This window comes from Semicossyphus pulcher, unplaced genomic scaffold, assembly GCF_022749685.1.
Source record: "Semicossyphus pulcher isolate SPU_LCO1_2020_fin unplaced genomic scaffold, fSemPul1.0.p SCAF_12, whole genome shotgun sequence".
In the NCBI taxonomy this organism is placed as follows: domain Eukaryota; kingdom Metazoa; phylum Chordata; class Actinopteri; order Labriformes; family Labridae; genus Semicossyphus; species Semicossyphus pulcher.
Window position 1 is genome coordinate 3,081,422 of NW_027211626.1, and position 21,242 is coordinate 3,102,663.

At 41.2% G+C, this 21,242-nt stretch overlaps 1 protein-coding gene and 1 long non-coding RNA gene across 2 annotated transcripts; both read right to left on the bottom strand.

Moving 5' to 3' along the window:
• Positions 1-2,809: 2,809 nt before the first annotated feature.
• tbxtb (T-box transcription factor Tb) lies at positions 2,810-6,401 on the bottom strand. Its single transcript, XM_069658968.1, has 8 exons — positions 6,196-6,401; positions 5,527-5,791; positions 5,238-5,372; positions 4,987-5,048; positions 4,841-4,902; positions 4,548-4,724; positions 3,843-3,975; positions 2,810-3,080 (listed from the first exon to the last, which is right to left on the bottom strand). The coding sequence occupies exons 1-8, from the start codon at positions 6,399-6,401 to the stop codon at positions 2,810-2,812; spliced, it is 1,311 nt and encodes a 436-aa protein (XP_069515069.1).
• Positions 6,402-7,571: 1,170 nt separating this feature from the next.
• Positions 7,572-8,515, bottom strand: LOC138588248 (uncharacterized). The gene is made up of 3 exons (XR_011307819.1): positions 8,463-8,515; positions 8,111-8,250; positions 7,572-7,654 (listed from the first exon to the last, which is right to left on the bottom strand). It is a non-coding gene; the product is annotated as an uncharacterized lncRNA (long non-coding RNA).
• Between the last annotated feature and the right edge of the window lie 12,727 nt (positions 8,516-21,242).

Here is a 21,242-nt window from a genome sequence, read left to right on the forward strand (position 1 = left end):
GGAGAGTCCACCATCTCATTTGAATTGGCACACAATGAATCTCAGGATACGTTGGGCCGCGAAGGATGCAACCGATGGATCCTTCGTTGCCTGGAAAAAGGAGGACGCATTTGTTGACCACATCTGAAGGAGCCTTTGAAATGTGGCGCAATCTGCCTTCAGATGCGTCCTTCGAGGGATGCAGCCCCGAATTGGGACACAGGTTTTGACGTTGTGCAGGCCTCAACAGTCCGGTCGAGTTATCTGAGTCAGAATCAGAGGAGGAAGAAGAAGCTCTTTTGGTCACTGAAAGGTAAGTTACAAAATATATGATCAACGGCTCGTAAAGTAACGTAGGTCAAATATGAAGTACACACTGTAGGGTATGTCCTAAGTTCATTTTCATATCATGCCAGGACTTACAAGGTCTGATACATTTTCACACGTAATACACAAAATAAATGCCTGGGCACACACTCTGACAGGATAGAGCTATAAAGCTTCTTCATACTCTAAAGCCCTTTTCCCACTGGTCTCAAAACCTGCTAACACCCGGCTTTTTGGCTTAATACGAAAGGCTACAATTGGCATTCAGACCCGGGTTAAATGACTCTGCAGTAGACCCGGGTAATTATCGCCTCTGCTCTGATTAGCATTGATGGGAACACACAACCGGTGTCAACACGCTAATCTCTGCCCCCTTTCCAGCGCGATGCTATGCTCCGTCTCTAACTTCTGACTCCGCCCGTCTCGAACATCGTTCCAAATTTGTGGGCGCAGAGTTTGATAAACAGACTGAATGAGTAATAGATACAACAAAGAGGTATAAGAGGGACAAAACAGAATGTGCTTCTGTCATTTTAACAAATAGTAAATTCAGGCTTCTTTTTCCTTCACTAAAGGAGTCATAGTCCGTGCTGATATTTTTTTTCAGCTGTGTCTGGACTAGATGTTTGAATTATGAGGATGCAAAAACTATGAGCGGTATGATGAGGAACAGCCATTAAAAAGTTATTTGTAAAAATACATTTAACAAAGCATCCTTACAAATGAGGAGCCAAAAACTGCAGTTCCATGAGTGGCCACCAGAGGCTGCCTCCAGAAGTGAGTCAGAAACCTGCAACAAGCACATTTTAAACACAGCGTTGTTCTGTGTCAGAAGTGTGAAAAACATTTTTATCCATGTTGAAAGACATTCAAGTATATTAAGGAACTTAGGTACGACTTAAGTCTGTCCCTTTCTGAGTAAATGCATTTTCAAGGACAATTTGGCAACTCGGACAAGATCCCCGACCAGTCATGACACTAATATCCTTCAGGACAAAACTTCCCTCACCTCAGGGAGATGTGAAGGAATCAGAGGCTAACTGTTGATCTCTGGGGTTTCTGACCCTGACATTAAGGCACAGTCTAAACAGTCCCAAGAGTCAAATGTACATGGATGTAATTCCTCACTTATGTGTGCAAAATACTCCCTCTCTGCTGCTCTACGCTCAAAAAGGAAGCAGTAGTTAGGGAACCTTTTAGTGCGGACATTAGCCCCTTTGACACTGCCAGTTCAAGGCGGGATTATTACGCCTCTGTTTCATTTAGTCTTCTGTGTAAAACTCATGGAGGTGGAACGGCGGGGCGAAGTCATTCCACCTCCGAGCCGGCATCAGCGGTAGTAACAGAGGCCAAACGGCGTCTGTGTAAACAGTGGAGCTGGCAGGGCGGGACAGCGCCGTGTGTGTGTATCTGAAGCACGTTTGTTTACACCTCATGCACATTTTTCTTTGTAAAAACATACATGCTTTACGCCGGCGTTTCTCTGGTTAGCGTAAAATAGCAAAGGCGGCATGCCGGCGGAGCTTTGTTACAGGAACAATGGGCTTGGTTGAAGTGCAGTTGCCTTTTTGGAGCACCGAGAGCCGCCAAGTTTTTATCCCCAAAAGGAACCAAGGAGAACTAAACAAAACTAAAAACTCACACTGTCGGCTGTATCGCTGACTAGCATCACACACTGGACAGTTGTATGACCCCACTGTTTGGTTCTATGTGCAGATGAACGGTGGATCTTCGTTACGGAGCTGTTGCCGAGTCTGTGTAAGAACGGCTGCAGACAGGGTGACCACGATGGGTTAACCTGAACAGAAACAACATACAGAGCAGTTTGTTGTGCAAACAGAGGCAGGAAACACGTCAAGGCTGTAAATGTCATGTAGAAGGCCTCAGAAGGAGCCACTGAAGAGACCTTAACATGATTCTTTTAATGATGTGGAGAGTTGTGCATCATCTGCATAGCAGAGCATCGACTTCAGATTGACTCAAATTAATCTGGGACATAAAATCTCAGACACTGTTACAAAAAACTCATTTATCTATTTACATGGTAAAATCATTTTGTCATTTACACTATGAACAATGTTTAAAATCATTTTACATGTCAGCTGTACATTCTCTTGGCTTACTGCTGTTATATCATCGAGTTATGCTTAATATAAGCAGGTTAAAAGAGGATTATGGTCCGCAAACATGAGCAAATATGTGTTTCCTGATACAAGTAACAAAAACATTTGATGAACTTAAAGGAAATATCAACCAAAGATTAAAATAACATCATTTATATTGTTATTTTTTTTAGTTTAAAACATAGAAATGTTTTTAAGGGTTCGTTCAAGAACTCAAAGTCGTCGTTTCTTTATCTTCTGATCAACAACAATTCAAGCTTCAAAACTAAGAAAAGTTTTTGGCTGCAAGATTTAGAAACAAATAGAACCGGTTTAATTTGTGGTTTGATTTTCCTTTAAGTCGCAGCAGATTAAATATTGAGCCCACAGAAACATTTCCATCAGATGGAGGGCGGAGTCACAGGAGTCCATGCTGAAGGTAGCCGCCCGTGTGGGGAGGTGTCATACTGAGTTATGTCATGCACCTCAGTGGCCGTGCTGCTGTCGTACATGGGAGAGCCAGAGGAGGGCGCTGTGGATGAGTGGGACAGGCCGGGGTAATGGCTGCTGGACCCTCGGAGGAACTGGGAGCTCAGGCTGTTGTTGATCCCTCCGTTCTGGGACACGGGAGTCAGGGGCGAGTTACTCACTGACCACAGGCCGGTGTACTGACTGCACAGAGACATGGAGAGAAGACGTCTTACTCATCTCCTCTTAGGATGTGAATCAAGTGCTACTTTTCTCTTTATTCAGTTCTATTTTAATGTGTTGAGTTTGTGAGATACATTCCTGAGTACATTAGGTAGATAATGTTTAACTAATATTTACATGTAGTGCAGTAAAGATACTAGACTGATTAAAGTGAGAACTTACAGGTGGAGGATTAGGAAGAAATACACAAAAACATTTTGGACAATGAGTTGATTTTTGTTTTATGAAGCCAAAAAGATCATTGCCTCTTTGAGAACATGTTGGTTTATGTCACGGAGAGAAAAGAAGCAGAAAAAGAAATGATGGAACCCTCAATCATCTGTTTTTTACTTGTGAGGAAATCATTTCTTGGTTTTGTTTTCCAAAATAAACATCTTCTATTCATTTATCAGGTTATTTCTTTAGTTTGTTCTAAAGGCACAATTCTTTTTATACAGTCAAAGAGAACTGCAAGGCAAAAGATCTTTTTTATCACATCTTTCTTCAGCTGAACTTCTTTACTCACAGATGTTTGTTTTATTATTTATATGTTGTCTGTGATACTTCACCTTTTTACCTGTTGTCCAGTTGCTCTGTTACTGTTCTGCAATAAAGCTCTTTTTTTCCTCCAGCTTACTTCTTCTCTCTGTCTATGTAATGTTCTGTGTGTGTGTGTGTGTGTGTGTTGTTCTGTCATGTGTTGAGTAAATGCATTCAAATCAAACAAAGAGGAACAACACATACCTGGAGTTGGTACTGGAGGAGGAGTTGTGGGTCATCGGCATCATGCTGGAGTGTGTTTGCATCTGTAGACCGGACCAGTTATCGTGGCTCGAGAGCATCGACAGACAGGCTGATGAGTTATCCGAGTATCCGACTACAACACAAACAGAGGCACCGGGGTTTGCACAAATGACAAATGAAACTAAAGACATTTGCCAGAAATCAAAACATGCATCCTTTTAAACCTGTTTCTTTCTCAGTATGATTCAGGACCCTTTGATATCAGAATGAGTAATCCAGCGAGGCGATACGATCTCAAAAGTATTAAATTAAACAACTTATCATAGGCTGAACTTTTGGATATCATATATTATTACTTAAAATGTGTTTTCATCATTCTAAGTTTGATTTCCATTTGCAATATAACCTTGATAATTTATATAATAAAAGATGAATACTTATGTGTATCAAAACAATCTTGCCAAGTAAAGCAAGGTGATCACATGCTGTATTGAGTTTTTCCCCCACTCCAAGAATATTCTCCCCATTCCTCAGTCTGAAGCCCAACCATTTACAGCTCTGTGGCTCCACTCGCACAAAAGCCAGAGGAATGTAAAACATCCCATGCTCAGCAACATTTGTTTGACTTTCTTGTTAATAGCCGGGCAGGAAGTGGTGAAACTCCTGGATGTATGAACGTAAGAGGTGGAGGAGCTGGACACTTACTGGGAGAGTTGGTGCGGTGGGTGTAGGGACTGGTGTAGGGGGCAGAGCGGTGGTTCCTCAGGGTGGAGTAGCGCTCACAGCCGTGGGACGGAGAGAGGGAGATGGGACTCCCAAACTGACTGTGAGGGCTAGCGGGAGGGCAGAGGGAGCCCGTGCCCGGAATAAACCAACCGCCTACTGGTTCAACAGAAGAGGAGGGACATGATGAAACCTTCTGAGTATTACAGCTTAAAAAGAGGATAATATCAGATGAAGTAGTCAGATATATAATATAATAATAATATAATACTTACACTGAGAGTAAGACGAGTTCTGGTTTTCATTTACATCTTCTCGCATATCTTTTGTATCACTTCTGAAAAAAATACTATGATTAAAACTTGAACATAAATTAAAGACATCATTAAAATGTTTGTGTGAAAAACAATGCATTTCTTACCTCTCCTTTGCATCCAGGAAGGCCTTCGCAAAGGGATTATACTTTATTTTAAGTGCAGTTATCTACAATCAAAACATGAACAACAAAACAGAATTAGAATTCCGGTTTGCAACAAAGAAAATCATAAAAGATTAATTAAATGCTGTGCGTAAGAGCTGTGCGTAAATTACGCACAGCCTTTGCGCATACAATAAACAGTAGTCTTGTCACTGTGTTTAATGTTAGTTATTTAATTTCACATTATTTCCAACCTCTTCGTTTTGGTACGCCGTTACTGCAATGAACTGTGTCTCTGGGAAAGAGTGGCTGGTGATCATCCTCCTCGGGCCTCCAACGCGCACGATATGGATGCGTGGCTCGTACTTGTGTAAGGAGTTTAACATGATCTGAAAACAACAGATCGATACGTAGATGGTCATTTCATATGCATGGGATATACTCTCCTTATGTTTTATTTTTAATTTGAAATTGAAAAAAAAGAGAAGAAGAGAGAAGATCCGAATAAAAAACAAAGAAACATTAAAGATGTCCTCTCCGTACCTGACCTCCTCCGTTCAGTTTATTGGTGAGTTTCACTTTACTAAAGGAGACCGGAGCTTTCATCCAGTGCGCCCCGAAGTTTGGAGAGTCCGGATGGATGTACACACAGCTGGGAGTTTGAGGTTCAGGTTTGCCACCAGGGATCCACTCCCCGTTCACGTATTTCCACCTGTGATTGTCCGCGGATACGAAGTCCAGCAGAAAAGAATACATGGCGTTCGGGTCCAATCCAGACACGTTCACTTTCAACACCGGAAACATACGCCTTGAAAAATAAAATTCAAAATAATTGTATTAATATTTTAAAGTTTTGCATTATTGTATTCTTATTGGTGTATTTTAAACAAGCCTGTTATTGTGGAATCTATCCATCTATCTATCTATCTATCTATCGATCGATCTATACGGAGATAACAAAAATAGACACAAAAAAAGACTAAAAACAGCAACAAATAAAGAATAAAACGTTAGAAATCACCAAATTAAAATTAAGTAAAGAGTAAGATAAGCCAAACATCAGGGATAAAAAAACATAATAATAATAATAATAATAATAATAATAATAAAAAACAATGATAAAAGTCTCTGGCGATATTATTACTCCAAAATAAAAGCCTGAAAAATACTGACAGAACTTGCACAGAAGGCTCTCTTGACATAGAAGCTCACCTGCCATTCTTTGTAACAATCATTTCATTTGTAAGGTCTTTAAATTTCTGCCAAAGCTCGCTCTCATCCAGGGAGACTTTCAGCTCCCTCTCCGTGGGGTCTCCCTTCTCGCTACCGGCCTGGAGCTCACTCTCCACGGCACTGAGGAGGTGGTCCACCCGGTACGGACTGGCCTTCCCGGGACACTCTCCGGCGCCGGTGGTCATCCTGTCCAACAGCTCCAGGGCTGAATAGTTAATAATCACAGGTCCTACTGATAAAACAAATCTTTAACCCTCTTTTCAAGTCCCCACAGTGAGAATCTCTGACCGACATGAAGAGCTCTCACATATAAAGGCCGAACAGGAGCTCCATGTCAGGATGTGTGTTTGGAGCAGAGGTGGTTGGCTCATCTCCGCTTTGATCTTTGCGGGCTTTTCCCTGATTGGCTGGGAGCGGCCATATCACTGAGGTCCACAGGATGACAGCGTTTTGAATAAAGTACTTTAACCTACTTTATTACATCAGCCTGTAAATATTGACACTTAGATCAAAGCCACACCTGCAGAGAGCAACCGCAGCAGACTGACCGCTGCTGGGCTTCAGTCTCTGAAGGAACTGATGTTTCTCCTGATTTAACATTTTACGTGAAATGATGCGCAACTTTTAATGACTTAACTTGTGAAAGCTGCTTTAAAAATCTAAATGTTGATACACTGGGCTGACTGGGACAAAATTGGTAACCCAGTTTAGTCGCTACTTCACTTTCAAGTGTTGGGTTAACATTGTGTAAATAAGGTTATAAAAAAAAAACCAACTTCTTATATCATTAATAAATTAATTACTAAAACAATGAATACGTAAAAGTTAATAAATAGATCGAGAAAATACAAAAAAGTGCAACAACAACATCCAGAGTGATTTAATTACAAACTTTTAACAAACGGTACAAACAAGCTGACTGTAGACCTTCATCAAACAAGTTAATTATTATTTAATTTAAATGGTTTGATTTAAGGTAGTTGACTGTCATTTAAGAAACACAAAATGATTTTTAAAATATAATCCATTATTTTGCTATGTATGATCCAGTTTAATAAGAAACGTAATAACAATTGTACAAAGACAATGTAGTAAAATGTATCTTTTATATATGAAAGATAATAATAAATCTTTAAACTTTACATTACAGGTAACTGACACAACAACACCTGCACACATTCCCTTTAAAGAGATTCAACTGTGAAGATGACATCCTCATTGATCTGTGATTTCTGTGTAGTTTCTCCAAAGCTTAAACCCTCGGTCAATAATCTAAAGAGAAAACACAATTAGATTCTGAATTAAATTAAATCAATTAAATCTGAGAAATAATTTCACCTGCACATGACGTTGTTGACACACATCATCGATGGACAAGGGATCAGGTGTTTTACGGAAGCACGCTGCTGCGTCCCAAACCGGCTCAGAACATCTGTGGCTGCCAAGAAAACTTTTACTGACCAACATATTTTAGACTTCTTTCATTGTATCAGTCATGACATGAAGAACGGTTCGTCTGATAGTCTGCAGAGAAGCATTTACTGCATTGATATTGAGCGGCTAATGTCTGCTAAACATGTCACTGTCCATAGTAGGCCTATGTTTTGTTTCCACAGTAGGTTTTAATGTATTCATTTTTGTTCTGTGCAGTGCTTTGTGAATTTAAAGTTTTAGTGTGTTAAACTTGTGGACACAAAATACTCAGAAATTTTATTTCCTTACATTGCATGCAAATCTAAGCGCTCTGTTGCTTTAGAACGTGTCATGTGAAACTTGGATTCGTTACAGCTTTTGCAGGTTAACTCTGTTTTCCTGTGTGTATTACCAGTTTTGGAAAATGCATCTTCAGTACTTTAAATGTGTTTCAAGAAGGTTGAGAAAAAGTGTAATTCACCTGGCTGAGGTCGTTCTGCTCAGCTGTTTGGGGGATGCAGGTCGGCCATTTTGGGCACTTCTTGGCTGTTTCAGAGGGCAGAGAGGTGGCTGGTTCGTTTGGCTTGTCTTCCCACATTTGGGGTCAATACCTGGAAGAAACTATGGCAGAAATAATCTCAGTTCATGAAGCATATTAAGTGATTTTACAAATAACTATAGTATGGTAATATTTTACTCGGTGTGACCTGTTTCCATGGTGCCTCCAAAAGAAAACAAGTGTTAAAAACGGATAGCGCGTTTGACGGCTAGGTGCTAGCTTCCATAGAGCTCTGCGGTGTTGTGTTGTGTTGTGGCTGGTTTGTGTTACTAACCAAATCGTGGTCGCCTCCTCGCTCCTCCTGCCAGCACAGAGCGTCTGTCTCCCTGTCCAACAGTCTGGAGCAGAGTTCACAGCAAGCAGAGAAAAACAAACCCCACTCAGTTTAAAGACGCGTCTGATCTCCTGCCTCCTCGCTGGCTCTGACGGTTACAATCAAACTTATAGAAACACTTTAATGTCTTTGCCAACCTTTGTGAGAAAGTCATGTTGTTTAAACAAAGATCATGCATTTGTCTCAGCCGTCTCAAGTAAATCTCTGCTTTCCTGCTCTTTTGGGGAACCTCAGGGACAACCTGGAATAAGAAGACGGAGCACACAGGATCATTTCCCTCTGTTGTTCTGTACTGTAACTCAAAGAGGCGACGTTAATGTCTGACTTACCAGATCTGGCATCTTGCTCTGGAAGTTCCTCATAAAGTCCGGCTGCAGGGTTGCAAAAGTGGGCGCTTTCATCTGCGGGTGGCACATATTACATTCATCTCTCATTTCCTAATCCATTAATCATTTTGTAATTAAACAGAGGCCTCCTCTTGTATACGAGCCGAGGTAACCATGGTGTAAAAGTCAGAGGCGTCACAGCCAGTGTCATTTCCCACAGTCCTGGTGTCCCTTTTGGCGCCTCTCTCTCCTCCTCCGACACCCCACCCAGCGCTAACTGTCACACTAGGCAACTTCCTGATGTGGGAGTGCAGCATTGTGGATTCATGTTATTGATCTATATGGTACTATACAGATTCCCCCCCGACCCTCCCCCTGTCCTAAAGGGATCAAATGCAGACGAGAATATGTTCTGTGTTCTCTGCAAAGCTTTGTTTCATGTTTTAACCCGTTTCCTACAAGTTACTTTATTATCCTGCACATCAGTTTTACAACATGTTGTAGATATTTGACTTTTAAATCCAAATATAATCACTTACCAGCACATTTAACTCAGAAGGGGGGGAAATTCAACCTATAGGCTACCCTCAGGATGTGTTTGTACATAGAGGTCCCTGTTCTTTTTGTTCTGTGGGAGACTTAATGTAAACGGTATAAAAGATTCTGACTGTTTTCATTGACCTATCACATAAATATAGAGGATGGAATAATGTTAAACATGACAATATTATGTCATTTAATGATATATGACCTCAGAAAAGAAAGCCTTAAAAAGGACCATCACCTCCTGCACTGCCTTCCCGATTTCAACCTAAGTGGGACGATAACGCACAGAAAAGATGCTTCCTTGGTGTTTAAATATGATGTGACATAAACTAGGTAAGAGACGTATCAAGAGGAAACAGACGAGAGGGAAACTCGACCGTGAAGAAGAGGCGTTTAGTGAATGTGACTTCTGTGACTGACAGGGAGAGCTCGTAGCCACATGGATGAAAGTGAAGCCAAAAGTTGAAGACCGCCTCCCGTCATGTTTAAGACGTATAAAACGCTCTGCTTGAAATAATAAATTGTGTCTGATGTGTTCTTTCTGCAAAATACGTTTCATTACCTCATAAAAATCCTCCTAAAGCTTCTCTGCCTTCTCCCTCATTACAAATTCCCCAATCTGCATAGGCCCCGCCCACTATGCACATTTTCAACAACCCCCTCCGTTGTGAAACAAAACACGTCTCTGCCGTCGTTTAGTGTTGAAGCTTTGCTGGCACGCACATCCCCAAAGTGGTTGCCATAGGTTACACATAATGATATGCATAGCGTCACCCCGTCCATTAACGGGATTGGCTCCTTAGGTTTGTGACGTCTCAAACCTGCCAATCTGAAAACGTGTTGTTCAGCCTGTCCTTGGTACACTGCAGTTTGAAAGCAGACAGGCCCAGCCATGGAGATGACTGCTGACTCCCTGATGTGTCTTGTAGCACATGAAGAACACCACATGGAGATGTTTACAAGGTTGAAGACTGGATTTTCACTGCAGGGGGTCTTAATGTTCATTTTTTTCAGTATATTGTAGTTTAAAAGTCTCCCAAACATGAAATAAGATTTGCACAGAAACAGCTGGTAGAAATGTCCTCCAGAGGGAAGTAAAGAAGTTGAATCTGTACTCTACCGGAGCCTTTTTTAACACAACTATCTGCACAACTATGTTTACTTTTGCCTCTTCTGGTTCTAGTCGCCTGGCTTCAGCACAGTTCCTACACATTCGTATCAGCAGCTGCCTCACAAACACCCTGAACCTAAACCCTGCAGTGACACCCTAAACATGTCAGCAGGGGTTTGACGGGCCCCCCTGGCAGTGGAAGATGTGAGTTGCGGTGAGTGATGCTCCTGCATGCCTGCTGGCTTTGTCCGGCCCTGTCTGACCACTGTTTGCCTTCCCCCTGCTCTCCCTCCAGCCGGGCCCGTCCTCTGTTTGCTCAGGACAGTTTTGACACAGAGGTGAGAGAAAAATGAGTCCTGCGTGCTCGTCCGTATATGCTCACCTCAGCACCTGAGCATAACATCATCTGTCTCTCTCTTTACCAGCCCCTCGCCTGATCTGTGACATCTCTGTAAAGACTCAAAATGATGCTGTTTCTGCCTCCATCACCTCTGAAAAGTATTTTCTAGCTTCTTCAAACTCTCCAGGCTTCATAATTCAATTATTAAACTCATGTCTTCTTTCTCTCTTTGGGCTGCAGGAATGGGGACCTCTTGTTTGACGCAAGACAAAGTTATTTTCTGATTTGTCAGCTACAAAATTCAAAGGCATAGTTCGAATTTGGTGAGATGTTAATGGTCAGATGAGAAGATGGATACTACTAGCTTAGCACAGCATAGTATAAAGATAGTAAACATGGACAACAGCTAGCCTGGCTCTGTCCAAGGTAGCAAAATCTACTGTCACCTCAACCACTGAGAATTTAGAGGTGGCTATGTGTTGGATTATGTCTTGTCTGGGAGTGACGGAGCTCTGCAACCAGAGGAAAACTACTGAGAAAACCATGAACTGATGTCTGATGTCTGAATTCTTTGATTTTTTAATGCTTTAGACAAACAGCATATAACATATTAGTTTCTGGGCTTAAGAGGTGCTGGTAGGTTGATTTTGTTTCCTTTAGACAGAGCCAGAGAAATCGATTCCCCCTGCGTCCAGTATTTTTGCTAAGCTAAGCTAACCGGCTGCTGGTGGTAGCTTCACACTCATACCCCTTTCCCAACAAAATGAGCACGTTGACGTGGGTTTTTCAGACCCAGGAAGATCCGCTAATAAATGCTGATTGCCAGTGGAGTATACTCCTGTTGGTCTCTTTTCTGCTGCGTCACCGTCTGACGTCACAAACGCGCCAGACACAGGGTTAGTAAACAGTACGCACAAAGGCCTTACATACTCTTTGGTGAGCAGCATGGAGGCCAGTGAAGATGTTCTGGCGGTTAGGTCTTTATTGTATCTATTACTCATTCAGTCTGTTAATCAAACTCAACGCTGACAAATTTGGAACGATGTGTTCGAGCGCTGCTCGGATGGAGACGGGCGGAATTTGTAGCTGAGATGAGAGCTGAGATTAGTGTGTCGACCTGGGTTTTGTGTTCCCATCAATGCCGATCGGAGCCGAGGTGACAAGTACCCGGGTCAGGGTCAAGGTAAGGGTCAGCAGGTTTTTGACCAGTGGGAAAGGGGCTTATGAAACTATAATGGGGAACATGTAAACAAAGGCAGGATTCAGTTTGCATGCTGTAAATTGCTTTGTCAAAATAGGACCAGATGACAGATGTGTTCAAAATAACTGTAGAAGTAGACGATCCTCTAGCTGATGTCTGGTTTGCTTTTAAAAGTCATATTAGAGTAAAAGTATCATATTAAAGCTTCAGTATTAAATTAAGACGTATTAAACACTTAAAAACTCCTTACAGTACATATAAGTGATTTTTATGACTTACACATGATGAGAAACAAATTCATCCTGCAGGACAGCGAAGCTTTAAATACATTATTCGACTCTAGAACTGCTGAGTGTATTCTATCAGTGTGAGTAAATGCGAGTTGGTTTGAGTGACCACAGCTCCAGGTGTGTTTGCCTCTCACTGCTCATGTTAAGTGGGATCACTGCCCCTGCGGTTTTGACACTAACCTTGGGAAACATTGGATCACATCCGTCCTTCTGCTGGTTGCTGCAGAAGATCAACTCTGTCGAACTTTCCCCTGAACCAGACACCGTCTTTAATAACCTACACACACACACACGTGTGACAAGAGACAATCATTAGTGATCATACTTAAACCTAAAGGAGACTAAATGGTAAAAACTGACTCTTAACCCTTTTTAAATCTGCATAAACATCCTTATTATCGGCTCAACTTGCCTCCTGCTGTGTCGGGTTGTTAATATATTCCTAATGGTGTGTTACTTCTCAAGAGCAGCCCGGTAACACTGCGCACTCGGGTGACAACACACTTTGTCTGCTGGGTGCAAACTGGCTCCGGGGAGGCCTCCTGAGCAGGGCAGCGTTTACTCACAGGACAGTGCAGCAGGTAACAGATGTATACAAACCCCAGCAGCTGTGCAGGTGCAGGAATGAGGATGTGGACGTGTCAGCACGAATATGTGCAGTATTACTGCTGTGAAACAGAAGAGGTTTGAATACAAAGTCCCTTCTGTAAACATACTTTAATGGGAGAAACTTTTCAGATTTGACTTCAATGATTTCTTTAAATTTTCTATATTTTATTATTTTTAATATTTTATTTCTGACATTTTTGCCTGCGTTTCTATTTTCTTTTAATTTGATCACTTTTCTGTTTGAATGTTCTGACTTTGTGAAGCACTTTGTAACTTAAAAACTGAAAAGTGCTTTTTTCTTCTTCTTCCTCTTCATCCTCTTCCTGTTCTTCCCAGCTTCTTCTTCCTCCTCTTCTTCCCCTGCTTCTCCTTCCTTCTTTCTCCTCCTCTTCTTCCTCTTGTTCCATCTCTTTTCCCTCTTCTTCTTTTTCTTCTTCCTCTTCTTCTTCGTCTTCCTCCTCCTCTTCTTTCTCTTCTTCTTTTTCTTCTTCCTCCCCTTCCTCCCCTTCCTCCCCTTCCTCCTTCTTTTCATCTTCCTCCTCTTCTTCCTGTTCTTCTCAGCTACTTCTTCCTCCTATTCTTCCTTTGCTTCCTCCTCTTCTTCATCTGCTTCTTCCCTTCCTCCTCTTCTTTGTCCTACTCTTCTTCTTCCTCTTCCTCCTCCTCCTCGTCTTCCTCCTCTTCAACTTCTTTGTCCTTTTCTTCTTCTTCTTCTCTTATTATGATCAAAAACTTCATTGCAGAATTTGCCTAGCAGGATCCTTCAAAATAAAAGCCTTGACCAGCCTTGCCTTATGTCCTTCTGTACATTTTACACTCATAGATGGAGTAAAAGTAATAGACATGGTATGTTCTGGTCCATTTAATTTTGCAGACCTGTATTGCACACTCGTGAAATTCAACATGTTGAGGAGACCATGACCAGATGGCCACAAAGATAGCAAATTACTGCCCCAACTGTCCAATAAATCAGAGCAGCTAATAACAGACGTATAAATAGCCTCAAAGCCGGACAGATTGGATGAACTGGCTCATTACTTCAATAAACAGGGACTCTGCAGGCTCCGTATTTTGGCTTCCGCTTTAATTGCTTTTATTTTGGGTATTTCTTATGGATGTGGGGAATGTTCCTATGTGAGGGGGGAGGGGCGCGGTGTGTCTCGCCGTGTTTGTCTGTGGAGCGGTGAGATTTCACACTGACGGAGGACTTGTCAGCACGAGCCTTCACTCGCCTTCTTACCAAGCTATTAATGCCTTCAGGCTAATGTATGGCAGCCTGGTACGAACATCATACACACTGCTTCTAAACAGAGTTCAGGCCTCATTAACAACGAGGCTGACAGCAGCGACACCGTTCTGTTACACACTCACAACATGTGAACACAGAGGACACTGAGGGGGTACGAGCAGGTGCAACATTTCACACAACAAGACTTGGACATAACCGGAGTATTAAACAAAAGAAGTCTGATAGTTTAACTTCAGAGGTTTGTTTTTAGCACTTAATTTAGTTGCCAGTTGTTCTTGGTTATGATATAAAGAGGCGATGGAAACAAACCGTGATTATTAGGGAAGAAGAAATGCTTTAAAAAGTTTTCTTAGGTGGAAAAAAAATGTTTCTTTTAAGTGCTTTCTGAAACATTTGAAGTTGTAGGTAAAAATACAGTTGAGCTAAGATTACTGGCACGTAAAGTTGGAAGAATTAAAAACAGTAAGGAAGAGAAAAGATGGCTGCACAGTGGTTCAGTGGTTAGCGCTGTCGCCTCACTGTTAGAAGGTTCCCGGTTTGAATCCTGGGTTGGACGTAAAGGGGGCCTTTCTGTGTGGAGTTTTTGATCAAAATACTCACTTCAATACAGCAAAAGGAATGGTTACTTTTTACTTAATTTATTTAAGTTACCTTAACAATAAATAAAACAGTTTGGTTTCCTCAAATGGTTTGAGTTGAACTAACTTATCAGGTTTAACAGTGTGCTTGGATACATTAAGTGCTCACATCTTTAAAGGGGGGGTAATATGCTAATTTGAAGCTTCATATTTCACTCTGTGATACCTGTGGAGTATTACAATTTACAGTTACAAAAAAAATCTAAATTTTTCTCTCACTGGTGCTCTGTGCAGGCCCTCATACAGCCTCTGCCTGAAACGACTCAGTCAGCTCTGTCCCTTTAAGAAACCCCGCCCCTACACGCCCGCTTTCTTCTTCTTCAACTTCACGAGCAGAGCTGTTGAGCAGAGTGGTAAAGAGGAAAAAATTTCCGAGGCAGACTGAGCTGCTGTGTGGGCGTGACCTTGAACTGTGCCAGGGGCAGGAAGTTCTGCTGTGTCTCGGGCCGATGCCCAAATATAGAGTTCCTCCACTTTGTGACATCACAAAGTGAAGCGTGTGGAGAAGTCTGTCTGAAAGCAAGCGTTTTTTAGCAAAGGATTACTCCAACATACTTTTACCTACAGATTTGAAACTTCACCAATGTTTAGTTTGGACATCCAACATTGTAACAGTATATATATGTCTTAAATTGTAAAACAGCATAATACCCCATCTTTAAGAAAGAGTGACTTGACACAGTTATTATGTATTTATATATGTATATATTATTATTATATGTATTATTATACAAAGTTATTTTACTTACTTTTCACAAAGTAATCTGTTTCCTAATTTTTCTTAAGTAAACTTAACTTAATAACTAATTTACAGTGTGGTCTCTCTTTCTAAACAGTGGTGTTTTATAAGCCTGTATTGGGCAGGGAATATTATTTAGGCATCACAAAAAAACAAAATCGAGTAAATCAACTCGTACTGAAAGATGATTGAATGAATTAAAAGTTGAAGATTGTTCTGAAAAAGCGGTTAAGATAGATGTGCTAAAAGACTCTGAAGATTTAGTTGAAGTTTAAGGGGATGATGTTGAGGTGTCATTTTAAGCGTAAGTGCGAAGTGAGGATTAAGCATCCGTTCAGGTAAAAGTGCAAGAAAAAATGGCGGTTAAAGTGTAAAAATTAAGACACGATGTCAGTTGAAGTTCGAGCTTAAGTAAAAGCAAAATCTACAGTAATGTTTCTTAACATTTAAAGCATCTTTACTGAAATTTAGAGGAACAACAACACAAAGTCTAACAGGCTCTCAGATTATCTCTGCGACGTTCGGGTAATTGGAGTCTGTTTGCCTGGAAGCCCATAAAACTTAAAGAGGAAACTCTCCAAACAGCTCAACATCTGCTCGCGGTGCTGGCATGAAGTGACACCACTGCCCCAATTGCTATATCTCTTTTCTAGCGGACATCATTATGACATTTTCCCCTGGATGATGTTTGTCAGAGTCAAAGTGACCGTCCGAGGAGTTGAGTTTCCACAACGCTGAGGTCATCTCACTTCTACGTGAGTAATCAGCTCTCTCCTCCAGGAGGGTCCATGATAAACAAGCCTGCAGAGGACTCTGTGTTTGTTCTGTAGGTCAGCGCAAACAGAGATTCAGAGTGCTCATAGTTTAAGACCAGAGGCGTCTGCAGCTGAGTGTCTCTGCCGGCCCACCACCAACAGCAGCTGTAAAACCTCAGACATGCAGATGCAGAATATATCGCACGTTTTTTAAATTACAAACATTTTCCTCTGACATGCTGATAAATTTTGCTTTTAGATGGTTAGAGTTATTTTGTTTGCGTTTGAGCGTTTGGCTTCATATTGTGGCGCTGACTTTTTCCCCTCCAGTGGGCTAGTTTACAGAATATGTAGTGTTGTACTTTGTCTCTGTACTTACATGTTGTTTCTCTTTCAAGTAAAATAGAGCATTTGATTTGATAATACACTTAGGTTTTTTTTGCAGAAAAGGGTTAGCAAGGAGAGAGCTGCAAGTTGCAGCAAATAGGCTGGTTAGCTTAGCTTGTAATGTAGCCGTTGGATGTACTGTATGTCAAATAATTACTATATACCTTGTTAAAGAGTTTAAAGGTGCTGGCAGGCAGATTTTGGTAGAGCAACGCTAGCAGTGTCCTCCTTTAACATTCTTTTATGCTAAGCTAACCTAGCTGGCTTGCAGCTGGAGCCTTATATTTAATGGAAAGATACAAGAGGGGTATCAATCTTTCTCTTCTTTTTCTCTTCCTCATCCTCTTCTGTTATTATTTATCAAAAACTAAAAAATGAATTGCAAATGTTTCCTAGCTAGATCCTTCAAAATAAAAGCCAACTCCACCAGCCCTGTCCCATGTACATTTTACACTCATTGGAGTAAATTTATAGTAGTTACACGTTATGTTCTGGTTAATTTAATTTCGCAGACGTGTATTGCATACTTGTGAAATTCAACATGTTGAACAGACCATGACTAAATTGCATGAGAGTAAAAAGAGTACCTTCCTAAAATGTCAAACTATTGATTTCAGGTACTGCCTGTTCTACCATGAGAGCATTTGTCAGTTGAAAATATGTTTAAAAATGTCTTCTTGTGAGTGGAAAGACGTAGACCATAATCAAAGCAGCCGAGATAATGGTTATTTGAAAAAGATATTATTTTGTTAAATTTATTATGTAAAGAAGGTTGTGTATTATAACCCTAGTTCTATGAGCACAGTCGTAGCCCTCTACTGGACATCATGGGTAGTACTCTCCTCCAATCATGTGCACGGAATCGGCCACTGAAATTTTGCATGAACCTAGCTGACCCATCAGGGTATGCCTACCTGAGGACATGTGTCTCTCACAGTATAAATGCAGCACACACCGCTCTCTGCTATCCTACGCCCTCTTCAGCGAGCGGTGCAGGAACGACAGAGTTCCTGGGTAGAGGGCTCCGCCTGTTCTTATAGAACAAGGGTTATAATCATAGACTGTATAAAAAGATGGACGACATGACAGCTTCCTAAAAGTGAAGCCAAAACCTCTATATCACCCCCTGCTGACTGGCTGCAGTAGAGCTCATAAAGCCCAACAGAAAGAAGCTGTTCTGCTGTTAAATACGTCAGCATGCGGGATGAGGATTGTCTCACCTGGAGTTGGGAATGTTGTCTTCATGTCCCTTGTCTTCAGCAGGGCAGGGAGGATTTTCTGATGTCATCAAATCAGCTGCAGGTCGTCTTTCCAGCACTGTTAGCAACAACACACACACGGTCACATCTACTGTTTATTCAGAATAGATCTCGAAAGAAGGATGACATATAAACCTGTAACTCAACTCCTTTTCCTGACGTCCTCCAGACTTTTTTGGAGCTCTGAGTGGTGCCCGCTAAATTTGATGCACCTATAAAAGTCCTCCAAGTCGTGGTGTGTCTTCAGACATCCTCGCTCAGCTAGCTGCCTCTGGAGGTCAAAGATCTCAGAGAACAAATACAGAGACAGAACACTTGGATGGCTGCCATAGTGAAGGATGAGACATATGACAGAGAACAGTCAAGCTGGGTGTCCTTTTCATGTTTTTTGGTGTAGAAAAACCTTCGAGCTGGGACCAGAGGTGGCATTTTGGGCAGGTTAAAGATTAAGAGATTTGGCCGGAAACTGTTAATCTAATCTTGAATCAGCAGCAGGGACGAAACCTACCAGGTAGTAGCTGGTTTTGGGGAGGGCCTTCAGGTATGAGTCATCGTGCTGCAGTTTGGAGAAGACCAGCTTCTTTTGTCTCTGAGTGAAGAAGAAAGAAGGCAGACAGACAGAGACAGAGTTGTGGGAATAAAGATGTAAAGTTCTTTTTCAGGGGCTGGGAAACAGAGCACACAGAACAAATGAGAAGTAAACACGCAGCCACAGGAAGCCATTAACTGCAGCAAGGACCAATTAGGCCCCAGCAGGTGTCCCTGCCTTTGCCTTCTCTGGTCCTGCCTCACCTCCGTGTGTCTGTGACGGAGCCTCTCCCTGTGAGCCGAGGAAACAACGGGTAGTTTCATTTGCTAAGCAATTTGTAGCAAAGGATTCCTACTGGAGCCTCTAAAGACCTTTATTGTGCTCTCTTTGTCCCCCCACCAAGTGCAAGTCATTAGAGAGGACAATTACATCCTCCTGAAGAGGCTCGGCTTTTACAGGAGGGGGAGATAAGACAGGATCTCTCTCACGTCAGACCCCCTCTATGCAGGCGCTCTCTGAGGCTTATTGCTCTTTTCACACCCGAGCAGAGCAGAGGCGAGACAGACCGTCAAAATCAAAGTCAATCACAGAAGCTACAGCAGAAGAAGAAGAAGAAGAAGAAGAAGAAGAGGAAGAGTTAAACACAAGAACAAGAAATGAAATGTGTAAATTATGAAAAAAGTAAAATGATGCCTGAAAGTTAAAAAAAGGCGATGATAATTAGATTCTTATAAACAATTAAATACATTTGATTACAACGAAATATTCCTCAAATGTCACCATTACTTACTAAAGCACTGACATATTTTACTTTGAAAACCATCTATTGGATTGTTTGATTTCCACTCAAATCTCAAAGGTGTGACTTTATGTTTTTTTAAAAGTTTACAATTCTAGACAACATAAATTAAATGTCTAATGTTCCAAAAGTTTCATCAGCGACTGTAACTGATATTTTTTACAATAAAAACTCGTTTTAACTTCTTCTAAACGAGCATTTTCGCAGGTTTACAATTTCTGATCTTAAAATTGAAGTAATCAAGTTGCTCAAATTGTGTCGGTGGAATGACGACAACAAAACTTCCATCTGAGTAAGCTGATCTTACTCATTCATTTTGAGTGATACTAATTTTTGAAACACTTTAAGTTGTTGTAATTAATTACAGTTAGTTACATTAACTTATTTAGTCTAAGAAGTGCGGTAGCTACGATAGCTGGCAGTCTAGGATAACATTAATTGTTGTAAGGGCGGCGGCTGTAATGGCAATCATGACCGTGCATGTCCGTTGGAAGAAGAACATTTTACATTAAAATATTGATATAACATATTACCAGCGACTAAATCCAACGTAATGAGGTGTGTCTCATTTGTCCAAGTGAGTGTTAACATCTGACTTTGATTTGAGGACACTCACCAAATTTTACAGTGTTTGTTTTGTGTTGAAATTTAAAATGTTTAAGATAATCAGTTTCCTCAATTTAAATGAGTCGACACGTTGGAGTTTTACATTGAGACGAGTTCCTGTGAGGAACTTTCAGTTTGTGTTGATTTTGGCGCCCCCTGTGGACAAAGCCGTACCTCTTATCTCTCTGCTGATTTTGTCCTGTACATGCTTAAGTGGTGGTTTAAAAACTCTTTATCGCTTGAGGATTTTCTATTTCAACAGACCATGTGCTAAAGTATAGACCAGTAAAGTTAACAAAAAAAAAGATAAAGAAAATCACCTGATTTTTTTTAAGGCTACAGAGACAACAGAACTGTAATTGACTGTTTATTGTTTGTGCATAATCAATGAATTTTATCTCAAACCTCAGAGTGAAACACAAGAGGTGCGTTTGTGCACTTTTTGTCACATGAGTTTTCAGCTCCTGTAACATCTGCCTCAAGATGAAGCTCCAACACAAACAATTCTACACACGAGAGAGTTAGGAGTCAAGAGCTGATGAACAAGCAGACCCCCTAAGGGCCCCTAAAAAAAGACATTATTTATATCATGTGAGGTAGTTTTCTGGTTAATGCAAACTAGTAAGAAATGTAAACATGAAAGTACAATTTGTGCAAAGACTGTCATGCATTTTTATCTGATATAAATCAGGTTTTTCTTCAGGTTATAACCTGCTCACATCATCCATTATTTATTGACAGAACCACAAACTGATTTAGACACAGAACCTGAGGCCAAGCATCATTTCAGACTGACACACATTAGGAATAACAATGATGATGATTATCTTTAAAGTTTAATATATAACAGAATATTGTCTGCAGGAAAGTAAAATGCTTTGAATGTATCCCGTTAAATATGAAAGTCAGTGTCAACATTTGACGATCTACCTGTTTATTTTCATCCTCTGACTTTGCTCTCGCCGTGTCACTCCTCTGCTGCAGCTGTGATCTCTGTGAGAGCACTTTGTCTTTCAGCAGGGCAGCATAGCGGCGACAGAGAGCATCTCGGAGACGGTGCATGTTCCAGTAGGCCTCTAGATGGCGCTGGAGGATAAACAAAGAAAATGAGGGATGCCAACAAAGAGGATGTGAGCTAAAAGGAAGCGCCACCTGAGTATGGAGGCAGAGAGCTGTGTGTCGGTGATGACTACTGATCAGGAAAAGGTAAAATCATTGATTAATAATCTAAAAGCAGCAGGACTTTCTAACTCTCTCTTCTCATGACTGGCTTGAGTGTAAGTGCCTCAGTGTTTTACACGTTAGATCACTGGTTCAGTGTTTATCAACCTGCTCC